The 15,000-nt window shown below is 42.0% G+C and overlaps 1 protein-coding gene across 6 annotated transcripts in view; it reads right to left on the bottom strand.

The window, feature by feature from the left end:
- Window positions 1-15,000, bottom strand: part of pik3c2g (phosphatidylinositol-4-phosphate 3-kinase catalytic subunit type 2 gamma) — an 81,098-nt gene that overhangs the window by 59,114 nt on the left and 6,984 nt on the right. For all 6 annotated transcript variants that reach the window (XR_014209147.1, XM_082181623.1, XM_082181624.1 and 3 more), the window contains exons 2-7: window positions 10,150-10,229; window positions 9,800-9,945; window positions 1,583-1,697; window positions 1,358-1,469; window positions 1,205-1,275; window positions 664-727 (exon numbers count right to left, since the gene is read on the bottom strand). Coding sequence is in view for 5 of the 6 variants with exons in the window: in XM_082181623.1 (XP_082037749.1) it covers window positions 664-727; window positions 1,205-1,275; window positions 1,358-1,469; window positions 1,583-1,697; window positions 9,800-9,945; window positions 10,150-10,229 (588 nt within the window). In the remaining variant the exon portion in view is untranslated. The remainder of the gene's footprint in view (window positions 1-663; window positions 728-1,204; window positions 1,276-1,357; window positions 1,470-1,582; window positions 1,698-9,799; window positions 9,946-10,149; window positions 10,230-15,000) is intronic.

Raw genomic sequence — 15,000 nt, 5'->3', positions numbered from 1 at the left:
CATTCAGTCATGTCTCGGAGCGCTTCTGTCAGGTAACTTAACGGAATAGTTCACTTAAAAATGAAAATTGTCATAATTTACTCTCCCTCAAGTTGTTTAAACCTGTGTGAGTTTCTTTCCTCTGCTGAACACAAAAGAAGATATTTTTAAGAATGTCGGTAAGTAAACAGTACATGGACCCCATTGACTTCTATAGTAGGAAAAAAAATACGGATGGAAGTCAATGGGGTCCATGGACTGTTTACTTACCGACATTCTTAAAAATATCTTCTTTTGTGTTCAGCAGAGGAAAGAAACTCACACAGGTTTAAACAACTTGAGGGAGAGTAAATTATGACAATTTTCATTTTTAAGTGAACTATTTCTTTAATATTCAGCAATATCACTGATTTGACTGCAGATGAGAACAAAGCTTGAACTGAACTGATCGGAATAATGACAATAATGTGTCCTGTAGAGATGCTTTGCAGCAGTTTCATAATTACACACCATCATCTAGACAAAACTTGACTACAGTCCATCCATCAACTGACCCTGACCCTAACCCTAACCCTAACCCTAACCCTAACCCTAACCCCACTCAGATCATTCAGAATAAACTCTAAATATGTACAGAATTTCAAAGCCTTTCAGTCAGTCATGTGAGTTCAGTGAAACACAAACCTGGCTTCTCATGAGCTCGTTTACTTCCTTGCTGTAGATATTTAGTTTCTCCTGCAGACACGACCTAAGAGAACAAATGATATTCAATATGTATCAGGAAATTGAAATGGTGGCAATGCATTTCTGTACATTTCCCATACGCATATATGCAACATTTGGAGCAAAACAAAGTTCAAATTCTAAAATGTAGTTCCAGTTCTGGTTTTAATGTAAAATTAATTTAAATGCTTTAATGTGCAAAATTTTAAATAAAATGTATGCGAATCCATCAAGGACAGAAAAAGTATTTTGAAATTGCGTGTTCATTAATTCTATGCAGTAAATTCCATGTTGGTAAGAAAATGCAGTGACTGCATTAACATATTCACGTCACAGCTAACAACATAATCAGTTTAGCAAATCGTGACATACATAAAGTGATGTTTCAATTTAAAAATAAGGGAAATGTACATTAAAATACAGGAATACCGTTCATAGACAAATCACATTTCAAATGGAATTTTGCCAGCTTTATGCTTTCATAGTACAGACGTAAACAAACCTTATTCTGTTGAACGCACAAGCAGAAGCGAGGACTTGATTAAAATGAAACGTCTGCCTGTCGTCTTCCTCCTACAGAAACATGCAATCTCATAACAATATGAGCTTCTTCAAATGAGTCATTGCTTTGAGCCACTGTAATTAAATGTCATACATCTCGCGTCAGGGTTTTGTCAACGGTGTCCCAGAGCATCATCCTCACGGGAACATCTGAAGCAAACTTATGATACGCCTGGATGCGTTCGTGAGATCCCAAGATTTCATCACTGGAAGAGGAAAAACAAACGGCATCAATATCTAATGCACTTAAACAACAGCAGAGATAGCATTTCCATTCAGCAACAACAAGAACATCAGATCCACTTCTGGGATGGGTTACCTTCTGAGAAACTCCTCAGAGTCACAGAGTTTCATCAGGTATTGTCCACTGACAGCAGCTTTATGATCCAGAGTCTCCAGGACCGCCTCCATCAGTTCCCGGGCTGTGCTGCTTACTGATGAAACAATGCAAATTAAGTCTGCCAAACGGTCCTAAAAGCTCCAGCCTAATGTAAAACTGAGCGTGTCGTCTGTAGTAGTAGTAGTAGTAGTAGTAGTAGTAGTAGTAGTATTTGAGTTTATTGCCATATTAGCATCACCGGCTATTACATGGCAGATACATATCAAACATAACAACATAATATCATAAGTACAACATAATGAAAACAAACTTAGACAGAAAAAAGTACATGAGTCCAATTCTATAAAAGATTCTTTAAATGTACTTGTGCTAAAAACTGTAAAATTCTGGATCCATAAATAAGTCCTTAAAGCTACACTGTGTGATATTTTCCCCCATCTAGTGGTGAAATTGTATATGACTACCCAATGAATATTTGTTTCTGTTCCTTTCAATTTCGAGGGCGTTTTAACTCCTACAGTGGCCGTATTATTCTAAGATTAATGGCTTCCAGTTCGACTTTGTCCAATTGTGCCTTTAAGTTGAACTCTTTTTATTGGTGTTTTACCAATCAGAGAGAAAATGAAAGACAATACAGAGTTTGTATCAACATATTGCTCAATAATAATAATAAAAAATATATAGATGAAATTAAACAGGCGCATTTCTTACTCTCTGACTCAAAAAGGAAAATAAAAAAATACAAATAAACAAATAAAAAAATAGAAAGGATTATATCTGCTTGCTCCAAAACATGCTAGTACATTACCCAATAATACAAGTATAAATACTAATAGTGTAGTATGCATGTACAATCTGGTATCAATAAAAAATAAAATACAGCAAGACTGTAAATATTACTAAAGAAGGAAAGGAGAAGAAAAAAAAAAAGGAAAAAACCTTTACAACACCTTTACACCTTTTTTAACCAATCAAAGCCATTTGTCAAGAAAACAAATACAATTTATTTCCCCTTTTTTTATGTACTCTGTTTCTCAAACAAACAAGGGCGGGAGAGAGGACAAAAACAGCTAGGGTCAAATGCAAAAGAATGGTTTCGTAAGTGGTTATTTATAGAACAAATATTATTTTTTTAAATGCGAAAGAAAAGGATGCCAAATCGTATGAAATTGTTCTGTTCTGCCAATCAAGGTAAATCTAATATTTTCTATTTGAATAAACTGCAACAGGTCGTGCATCCAATAAGAGTAGCTGGGTGGAAGAGGATTTTTCCAGTTCAACAATATAAGCCTTTTGGCAATTATTAAGCAAAAAGCTAGAGCATTAGACTGTAAAGATGATAAAGATACATTTGCGGGATTAAGACCAAATAGTGCCACTAAGGGGCAGGGTTCAACATCTAACATGAAAACATTCGAGATTGACTTGAAGATTGAAGTCCAGAAAGAGGTTAATGCTGGGCAAAGCCAAAAAGTGTGGAAAAGAGTAGCCGGGGCTTGTCGACATCGGTCACACGTAGGATCGAGATCCGGGTAAATTTTGGATAGTTTAGCTTTCGTCCAGTATATTCTGTGTAACAGCTTAAACTGTATTAGTGAGTGACGAGCACAAATAGAAGTGGTATGAACTCGACGAAGGACCTTTGACCATTCTTCATCCGTAAAAACATGATTAATATCGGTTTCCCAGTTCTGCTTTATGTTAGACATGGGTGAAAAATCTGAGTGCGCAGTAAATGAAAAAATAGTTTTGTAAATATTAGAAACAGCACCTTTAGAGACTTTTATTTCTAAAACTTGATCAATCTCTTGTTTCTGAGGTGCATGAGGAAAGTGAGAGAATTTATTTCTTATGAATTCGCGAGTCTGAAGGTATCTAAAGAAGTGAGTTTTCGGAAGGTTAAATTTGTCTGATAGGTATGAAAAAGTAACAAAAGTATTATCGTGGAAGAGATCATTAATATTTACAATGCCCCTTCTAAACCATAATGCGAAGGCTCCATCTGAAATGGAAGATAAAAAAGAAGGATTTTTATATATAGGAGACAGACCCGACATTTTCTGAAAGCCAAAGTGTTTTCTAAATTGTTGCCAAATTTTTAGACTATGCAGAACTAAAGGGTTTGAAGAATAGTGGGACAATTTTATAGGAATAGAAGAACATAACAGAGCATGTAAAGAGACTCGGCTGCAAGAATCGCATTCTATTTCAACCCATGCCGGCACCCAGTGACAAAGACCATAATGCGACTGACTCCAATATAAAATGCTATGAATGTTTGCTGCCCAGTAGTAAAATAAGAAGTATGGAAGTGCAAATCCACCTAATCTTTTGGGTTGCTGAAGGAAAAGTTTCTGTATTCTTACTGGGCCTCCGTTCCAAATAAAATCTGAAATCATTCGATCTAGGGATTTAAGAATGCCTTTGGTATAAATACCGGAATATTTTGGAATAGAAATAAAAATTTGGGTAAAATACTAATTTTTATGGCATTAATTCTACCTACCAATGAGAGTGGTAGAGTTTTCCACCTAGCAAGATCCTCTTTTGTTCTCTCCAAGATTGGAATAAAGTTATGTTTGAAGAGATCTGCATGTTCCCGTGTTATTGTAACTCCCAAGTAACGGAGATTATCTGAGGTTGATTTAAATGGAACTTTTGATGCTAAAAGATCTCTTGCGGCTGTGTTGATTGCAAAAAAACTCACTCTTATGCAAGTTTAATTTATAACCAGAGACGCTACCAAATTGACCTAAAATACTTCAAACATGTGGAAGACAAGTTTCTGGATTTGAAATATATAACACTACATCATCAGCATAGAGGGACATTTTCTGTTCTTTTCCTGCTCTATGGATGCCAGTAATATTACAGTTAGAACGAAAAGAGATTGCAAGAGGTTCTATAGCTATAGCAAACAAAAGTGGGGACAGGGGGCAACCCTGTCTTGTCCCACGGTGAAGAGAAAAATATTCAGAACTAATACCATTCGTTTTTACCGATGCCACAGGGGAAGAATATAGGTGTTTTATCCAAGACACAAATTTGTCACCAAACCCAATTTTTTTTAATGTACAAAATAAATAGTCCCACTCAACGCGGTCAAAAGCTTTCTCCGCATCGAGAGAGACTAGGGCTTCTGGCATGTATGAGTCTGATGAGGTATAAATTATGTTCATCAGCCTCCTAAGGTTAAAGAAGCTTTGTCTGTTTTTTATAAAGCCAGTTTGGTCCGGATGAATGATGTCTTGAATAACAGATTCCAACCTTAGAGAGAGAATCTTAGCCAGGATTTTCACATCTACATTAAGAAGGGAAATTGGATGATAGGACCAACAGTCTAGTGGATTTTTGTTAGGTTTCAGGATCAGTGATATTGACGCCTGCCGCATAGATGGAGGAAGATGCCCATCATTTAGGGATTCTTCAAAAACCGAAAGTAGTAATGGGGAGAGCTGGAGAGAGAACTTCTTTAAAAACTCGAAGGAAAGCCATCAGGACCTGGGCATTTTCCGCTCTGCATCTGAGCAATAGCTTGCTGAATTTCGATTAGTCTAATAGGATCCTCTAATTTGGTTTTTGACTCGTTACTAATTTGAGGGATGTCAAGATTTTCAAAAAAGTGATCAATAAGATTAGCATCTTTGAAGGAGTCTGACTGATACAACGAATAATAAAACAGTTTAAATTGATTATTAATTTCTTGAGGGTCTGATATACTATTCCCTGCTGTGTCTTGGATTTGAGCAATAAAGCTCCTTGCAGATTGCAGCCTAAGTTGTAATGCAAGTGCTTTACTTGGTTTATCGCCAAACTCATAGAATCAATGACGTGACAAAGGGTTAGTTCACCCAAAAATGAAAATTCTGTCAGTAATTACTCACCCTCATGTTGTTCCAACCGCGTAAGACCTTCGATCTTCGGAACACAAATTAAGATATTTTTGATGAAATCTGAGTGCTGATCACTTCTCCGTAGGCTGCTAGGTGGCCCAAACTTGCTGGCTCAGAAAAGTTATTAAAGAGATCGTTAATATAGTCCAAGTGACTACAGTGGCTCAATCTTAAGTATATCAAGCGACGAGAATACTTTTTGTGCGCAAAAACAAACAAAAATAACGACTTTATTCCACTATTCATTTCCTTCTCTCTGGGCCTCGTAAGTGTTTTTGCGCAGCGCGTCTGTGTTACACGTCACCACGTAGGCTCACTATTGGCCGACGCTGGTCATGTGTGTGACGCGCAGCGCAAAAACACTACGCGAACCAACTAGAGGCCCAGAGAGAAGGAAATGAATAGTGGAATAAAGTCGTTATTTTTGTTTGTTTTTGCGCACAAAAAGTATTCTCGTCGCTTGATATACTTAAATGGTAAATGGACTGCATTTATATAGCGCTTTCACAGACCCAATGGCCACCAAAGCGCTTTACAATATTGCCTCACATTCACCCATTCACTCACTCATTCATACACCGACGGCGGTGTCAGCCATGCAAGGCGATCCAGCTCGTCGGGAGCAGGTCAGGTGGAACCGGGGATTGAACCACCAACCTTCCGGTTTGTAGACAATCTACATGAACCACTGAGCCACTGCCGCCCACAGAAGATTGAGCCACTGTAGATCTCTTTAATAACTTTTCTGGGCCAGCAAGTTTGGGCCACCTAGCAGCCTACGGAGAAGTTATCAGCTCTCAGATTTCATCAAAAATATCTTAATTTGTGTTCCGAAGATCGAAGGTCTTACGCGGTTGGAACAACATGAGGGTGAGTAATTACTGACAGAATTTTCATTTTTGGGTGAACTAACCCTTTAAGTAAAAGGTGTTCAGCATGGCTAGTGGAAAGAAGATTATATTCGGAAAGCAAAAAAGCCCTTTCCTTATATAGTAATGGGGTTGGACTTAGTGCATATTTCTGGTCTAACTGACCAATCTGCCTAGAGAGTTCACAGAGCTTTTTATCCCGCACCTTTTTGATATAAGCAGAACGAGAAATTATTTCTCCACGCAAATAAGCTTTGAGCGTGTCCCAGAGAAGAGATACAGAAATTCCTTCAGTAGAGTTAACCTCAAGAAAAGTATTGATCTTTTCGGAGATAAACTCAACAAAGCGGCTATCTGATAAGAGTAATACATTCATTCTCCAAAAATTTGAAATTATAGAACCCCCAGGGAGGGCCAGTTCGAGAATTACTGGGGCGTGATCAGAGATGACTATACTTCCATAAGAGGAAGACTTTACTAAAGGAATACGTTTGCTGTCAATGATCAAATAATCGATACGTGAATAAGTATGGTGAACTGGGGAAAAAAAAGAGAACGTTTTAGAAGTGGGATTCAAATGACGCCATATATCAGTTATACCGTACCACTCCAAAAAGGAATTAATTGTTTTAGAGGATTGGGACAGGGTAGCTGGTCTGGGGGATGACCTATCTAATGCAGTATTCAGGACACAATTAAAGTCACCTCCCATAATCAGTTGGTAAAGATTCAGGTCTGGAAAATTAGAAAAAAGTTTTACAAAAAAGTCTGGATTATCCCAATTAGGGGCATAAACACTTGCTAAAGCAACTTGATTACCATAAAGAGTGCCTGAAACGATCACATATCTACCATTGGGGTCTGAAATAACTTTAGAAGGATTAAATGGAGTATTCTTGTTAATTAAAATGGCTGTACCTCTAGCTTTACAATTAAATCCAGAGTGGAACACCTGTCCCACCCATGACCTCATCAAGCTTTTATGGCTGGAGTTCTTAAGGTGGGTTTCCTGCAAAAAACATATATCTCCCTTCAACTTAAATAAATTGGAAAATATTTTTATACTTTTCACTCGATTATTTAATCCCTTTACGTTCCAACTAATTAATTTAACACTGCCCCCCCCTCCCCTGGAATGTATTAAGCATTGGTAATAAACCTTAGCTCAATATTGTTAGGGGAAAAATAAATAAAAATAATGATTGTAAAAATAGAGCATGACAAAAAGTGCTGGCAAATAAGAGATGGCTGAAGGTGAAAAAAAAAAAAAAAAAAAAAAACTTACCAAAGCTAACATACGAAACATTAACAAACCTAACTGAAAGGAACGTAACAGTCAGGTACAAAACAGCGAAGTTAACTAGCTCTTGCAACTTTAGCTGCCCTTTCGGCAGTGCTCCGTGAACAGGAGTTAAGTATAGTTTATTCTTTTAGCAGTAGGCTAACTTATATGATGCATGGCATCCAAAGCAGAAAAAAGGCAGAACAGTAGGATGGCATCAACTCAGTATTCAGTTTATAGAACGGGGCAAGATTTTAGCGACTCAGGATTGAATGTGGACTACCTACCTCCCTTTTCATAACACAAACACTCACTTAAAGCAGGGTGGTAAACTCTTTTTAAATTTGAAACATGTCCGTCGCTCAATCCTTGCTGTTTGCAGACTTAATGACCGTACTAACAAAGTCCATCGCTGCCTGCGGAGTCTGGAATAGATGGCGCTGTCCTTGGAAGTCGACGCGGAGTCTGGCGGGATGCAACATTCCGTAGGTGATGCCAGCATTGCGGGGTGCTGTTTTCACGTCTTTGAATTCCGCGCGGCGTCTCGCCACCTCAGCAGACATGTCCGGGAAAATACGAACCACAGCACCATTAAACTCCAAAGAGCCCAGTTCGCGACTCAGCTTCAATATGAGTTCTTTGGTTTGGTAATGGTGGAGTCGGACCAGCATATGTCTAGAAAAAGCGCTTTGCTGAGATTTTTGGCCGACACGATGAGCTCGATCAATTTCCAGAGGTCGCTTAAAGGCGCCATCTCCAAACAATTCAGTAAAAAATGAGGTCATAAAAGCAACCGGGCTTTGGCCCTCCGAGCCCTCTGGTATTCCAATAACCCTTAGATTTTGCCTCCGTGACCGGTTCTCCAGGTCATCCAGCTTGAGTTTGAGGCTGGTGTTTTCTGTTTGCAGCGTGCTGCATCGTTTCTAGTCGTTGAGTGCCTCTTCAATGTCCCCGATCTTTTGAGCTTGTGATGACAGGGTTGTTTGTAATGTGGAAACGGCAGAACGAATTTCAGACAGAAATTCAGATCGTAGTGACGAAATTTCTGAACGGATGTTGGATGAAATTAGGTCCTTCAAGGAAGCTGGCGTGATCTCTTCCTCCACCTGTACTGAAGCGCTAGCGTTAGTCTTAGTAGCTTGGTCGCTCCCTTTGTCAGTCAGCATTTCTACAATATTTCGCCCCGATTTTCCTGGCTTTGGCATTCTTCTTTATTAATGTAACATAAAATCAAATATTTAGTAGAAAAATGACCAAATAAATAGCACTGCTGAAAAGAAAACAAATGAGTGTTCACGGAGCGACTTCCAACCACGTCTATTCACCACGAGGCATACCTTTAAAACTATCACCTGTGATCCGTCGCAGCACAGATTTATGTTACAAGGTAAACAATACTTTTTCACCATTGACGCGAGGAAAAGTAACGCAAGTTATACTAGAGGTCGTTCTGGCGTTATGCACAATCATGCTATGGTTAGACAAGCAACTATAAAACTTCGAATTTACACAAATACGCTGGATTACCTGTCTTTAAAATCTTTGCTCCTCATGAGCTCTTTCCATCTGGGAAAAGTTACTTAATATTGACTTTGGTCTTGCTGATTTGTCTGTCGCGTTGACGTTTTAATTCTCTCTTTCGCTTCCTTGGCGACTCAGCTTCATGTCCTCGAGAACAGGCGTGATCCTCCATCAGCAATCTTTCAAATCTGCCGGCAGTCGCGAGTAATCTCCCCCTCGCATTCGTCTCTGTGTCACTGAGTGTAAAGCGCGAAATGCGAAGCTTGAATTTACAGGTATGTCCCTCTTTGGCTAATGTAGTTTCAAGATGGAGGGGCAACATGGCGACCGGCATTCGAACCCCTTACCCGTATGTACTTTCAATGGCAGATTATAAACTTACGAGAATACTTTATTACTTGAAAGAAGTAAATATACATTAATGAGCACATATATTTTTGCAAGAACTAAGTGTTTTTTGCTAAGAATCAACAAAAAAAATTACACAGTGTAGCTTTAAAAGTTTGTCCTGATAAAAAGCGCTGTCTCATAACATTAAAGTTTGGGCAGTCCAAGAGAACATGTTCTACAGACGAGTTGGTACGACAGCATTGACATTTTGGTGCTTGAGTGTGTCCTCTGCAACGCTTACGTCTCCATCTGATCGGCAGCTCCACAGAGACCCCCGGCACAGAGACCCTGAAGAGCAGATCATCAGACACGAGCACAGGAGCCACACGGGCCCAGAACACACTCCTGCTGGACTCGTCACGGGTCTCGCTGTGTTCTGACAGGATTCTGACAAACAACAGCATTACAGACACGATACAGATGTGCTCAGTTATTCATACTGGAGCAGTGAGCTTTATGAAAGCTTTATGACAGTTTAGCTGTGTGAACTGAATTTCACGTTAATGAAAATCTACATGTGAATTCAGAACACACGGATGAAATTCGACAGCCATATATATTAATATGTTGAAAAAGATTGCTGCATCTTACCGCGATGTTGACATGCAGAGCAGTGCTGTTCTGCTGTTGCTGCCTTGGGCTGAATCAATTAAGTCGATGTTCCAGGAGTCCTGTAGACATAAGTGTGATCATAATATGTATGTTATAGAACGCTTGAAACAAAGTCTATTATCCTCTGTTGCACAGTGAGGACCATGGAAACAATGTAATCTTACACTTTGCAAGTCATGATGAATATAAAAAAAGAAAAGCCTTTTCTTGTTCACACTTGGTGGTCATTTCGAAATCTTTTCTTTTCTGGCAAGATGCACCAGGACTAGGGTTGGGTATCTTATCGATAAGAGGAATCGAAATTTAAATTTTATAACAAGAATCCTGACCTCAAGTATTCGATTCTAGAATTGGAAACGATTTTTGATTCCCAACCCTAATCAGGAGACGCACGTTTCTGAAAACAGACCTCTTTATAAATCTGTCGATCCATTGATCCTCGTAATGTGCGCAGCATTCTGCAACAAATATTTTTAAGCATTTCTACACTATTTAAAGTCATGATGTAAGTTGGATGGATTAAAAATGTAGCAGAAAACTTTGATTGTGTCTGTGGGGAATTGATTGGATGGTTGTGGTTTGCTATTGGTGGATCTCATGTGAGTGACAGGTTGCCCCGCCATCGTCATCAGAGGAGAGGAGAGGAGAGGAGAGGAGAGGAGAGGAGAGGAGAGGAGAGGAGAGGAGAGGAGAGGAGAGGAGAGGAGAGGAGAGGAGAGGAGATTCTAATTATTGGACAAAAAACTTCCTCACGTAATAATCCAGAATACTGTCTAACACTTGACGCCCGTGAACAGACGACTCGACGCCCGTGAAGAGACGACTCAACGCCAGCCTGAAGTGCCAGCCTCATCAGCCCTGTGAAGGCCTCATCGACACGACCAATCTGACTTCTTACCTGTAATGCTGCCTGGATCATAATCATACACTGTTCGCTCGTTGGCCAGAGGAGAACTGAGCAACTGAGCCTGGGTTCTCCCAAGGTTTTTTTCTCCATTCTGTCACTGATGGAGTTTTGGTTCCTTGCCACTGTTGCCTTGGCTTTTGGCTTGCTTAGTTGGGGACATTTAATATTCAACAATATTATTGATCTGCCTTATTATGGGTGGACGATGATGCAATTTTCTTCTAGAAACAAACTTTGTTGTATTATTTTCATGTTATCAATGTGAAGCTGCTTTGATACAATCTGTATTGTAAAAAGCACTATATAAATAAAGGTGACTGATTGATAAAGGTGACTGAATACATGATTAACTAACTGTATTTTTCTATGTACATTTCTGATATGCACTTTCTGTAAAGCTGCTTTGAAACAATATGTATGTATTGTGAAAAGCGCTATACAAATAAATTTGAATTGAACTGAATTGAATTGAATGACCTCAAGGCTAGATTATTGTAATGCTCTACTGGGTGGTTGCCCTGCACGCTTAATAAACAAACTACAGCTGGTTCAAAACACAGCAGCTTGAGTTCTTACCAGAACCAGGAAGTATGACCATATTAGCCCAGTTCTGTCAACACTGCACTGGCTCCCTATTAAACATTGTATACATTTTAAAATATTGCTGATAACTTACAAAGCACTAAATGGTTTAGCTCCACAGTACTTGAGCGAGCTCTTAACGCATTATAGTCCTTCACGTCTATTGCGATCTCAAAACTCCGGCCAGTTGATAATACCTAGAATATCAAAATCAACTGCTGGCGGTAGATCCTTTTCCTATTTAGCACCAAAACTCTGGAACAGTCTTCCTAACATTGTCCGGGAAGCAGACACACTCTGTCAGTTCAGAGCTAGACTAAAAACACATCTCTTTGACCTAGCATACACATAACACATTATAGACTTCTATAATTCAATGTTAGGCTGCATAGATTAGGTCAGCCGGAACCGGGAACACTTCCCATAAATCCAGATGTACTCGTTACATCATAAGAAGAATGGCATCTACGCAAATATTAGTGTCTTTGTTTATCCCGAGGTTTACTGCAGTCCGCCGGATCCAGGCCGTATCCAGATCTGATGAAGGACCAGCGCCTGGACACACTCACACACTCACACCAGATCTGATGAAGGACCTGCGCCTGGACACACACTCACACCAGATCTGATGAAGGACCTGCGTCTGGACACACTCACACACACACTCACACTCACACCAGATCTGATGAAGGACCTGCGCCTGGACACACTCACACACTCACACCAGATCTGATGAAGGACCTACGCCTGGACACACTCACACACACACACACACACTCACACCAGATCTGATGAAGGACCTACGCCTGGACACACTCACACACACACACACACACACTCACACCAGATCTGATGAAGGACCTGGGCCTGGACACACTCACACCAGATCTGATGAAGGACCTACGCCTGGACACACTCACACACACACAGACACACACACACACACACACACTCACACCAGATCTGATGAAGGACCTGCGCCTGGACACACTCACACACTCACACCAGATCTGATGAAGGACCTGCGCCTGGACACACACTCACACCAGATCTGATGAAGGACCTGCGCCTGGACACACACTCACACCAGATCTGATGAAGGACCTGCGTCTGGACACACTCTCACACACACACTCACACTCACACCAGATCTGATGAAGGACCTGCGCCTGGACACACTCACACACTCACACCAGATCTGATGAAGGACCTACGCCTGGACACACTCACACACACACACACACACTCACACCAGATCTGATGAAGGACCTGCGCCTGGACACACTCACACCAGATCTGATGAAGGACCTGGGCCTGGACACACTCACACACTCACACCAGATCTGATGAAGGACCTACGCCTGGACACACTCACACACACACACACACACTCACACCAGATCTGATGAAGGACCTGCGCCTGGACACACTCACACCAGATCTGATGAAGGACCTGCGCCTGGACACACTCACACACTCTCACACACACTCACACACTCACACCAGATCTGATGAAGGACCTGGGCCTGGACACACTCACACACTCACACACACACTCACACTCACACCAGATCTGATGAAGGACCTGTGCCTGGACACACTCACACACTCACACCAGATCTGATGAAGGACCTGCGTCTGGACACACTCACACACACACTCACACTCACACCAGATCTGATGAAGGACCTGCGCCTGGACACACTCACACACTCACACCAGATCTGATGAAGGACCTACGCCTGGACACACTCACACACACACACACACACACTCACACCAGATCTGATGGAGGACCTGCGCCTGGACACACTCACACACTCTCACACACACTCACACACTCACACACTCACACCAGATCTGATGAAGGACCTGGGCCTGGACACACTCACACACTCACACACACACTCACACTCACACCAGATCTGATGAAGGACCTGCGCCTGGACACACTCACACACTCACACCAGATCTGATGAAGGACCTACGCCTGGACACACTCACACACACACACACACACTCACACCAGATCTGATGAAGGACCTGCGCCTGGACACACTCACACCAGATCTGATGAAGGACCTGCGCCTGGACACACTCACACACTCTCACCCACACTCACACACTCACACACTCACACCAGATCTGATGAAGGACCTGGGCCTGGACACACTCACACACTCACACACACACTCACACTCACACCAGATCTGATGAAGGACCTGCGCCTGGACACACTCACACACACACACACTCACACTCACACCAGATCTGATGAAGGACCTGCGCCTGGACACACTCACACACTCACACCAGATCTGATGAAGGACCTACGCCTGGACACACTCACACACACACACACACACTCACACCAGATCTGATGAAGGACCTACGCCTGGACACACTCACACACACACACACACACTCACACCAGATCTGATGGAGGACCTGCGCCTGGACACACTCACACACTCTCACACACACTCACACCAGATCTGATGAAGGACCTGCGCCTGGACACACTCACACACACACACACTCACACTCACACCAGATCTGATGAAGGACCTGCGCCTGGACACACTCACACCAGATCTGATGAAGGACCTACGCCTGGACACACTCACACACACACACACACACTCACACCAGATCTGATGGAGGACCTGCGCCTGGACACACTCACACACACTCACACCAGATCTGATGAAGGACCTACGCCTGGACACACTCACACACACACACACACACACTCACACCAGATCTGATGGAGGACCTGCGCCTGGACACACTCACACACTCTCACACACACTCACACCAGATCTGATGGAGGACCTGCGCCTGGACACACTCACACACACACACACACACTCACACCAGATCTGATGGAGGACCTGCGCCTGGACACACTCACACACTCTCACACACACTCACACCAGATCTGATGAAGGACCTACGCCTGGACACACTCACACACACACACACACACACACACTCACACCAGATCTGATGAAGGACCTGCGCCTGGACACACTCACACACTCACACCAGATCTGATGAAGGACCTACGCCTGGACACACTCACACACACACACACACACTCACACCAGATCTGATGAAGGACCTGCGCCTGGACACACTCACACCAGATCTGATGAAGGACCTACGCCTGGACACACTCACACACTCTCACACACACTCACACACTCACACCAGATCTGATGAAGGACCTGGGCCTGGACACACTCACACACTCACACACACACTCACACTCACACCAGATCTGATGAAGGACCTGTGCCTGGACACACTCACACACTCACACCAGATCTGATGAAGGA

This window comes from Leuciscus leuciscus (assembly GCF_965113295.1).
Source record: "Leuciscus leuciscus genome assembly, chromosome: 10".
In the NCBI taxonomy this organism is placed as follows: domain Eukaryota; kingdom Metazoa; phylum Chordata; class Actinopteri; order Cypriniformes; family Leuciscidae; genus Leuciscus; species Leuciscus leuciscus.
Note: the sequence above shows the minus strand (reverse complement) of the source record. Positions and strands in the feature narration are given on the sequence as shown.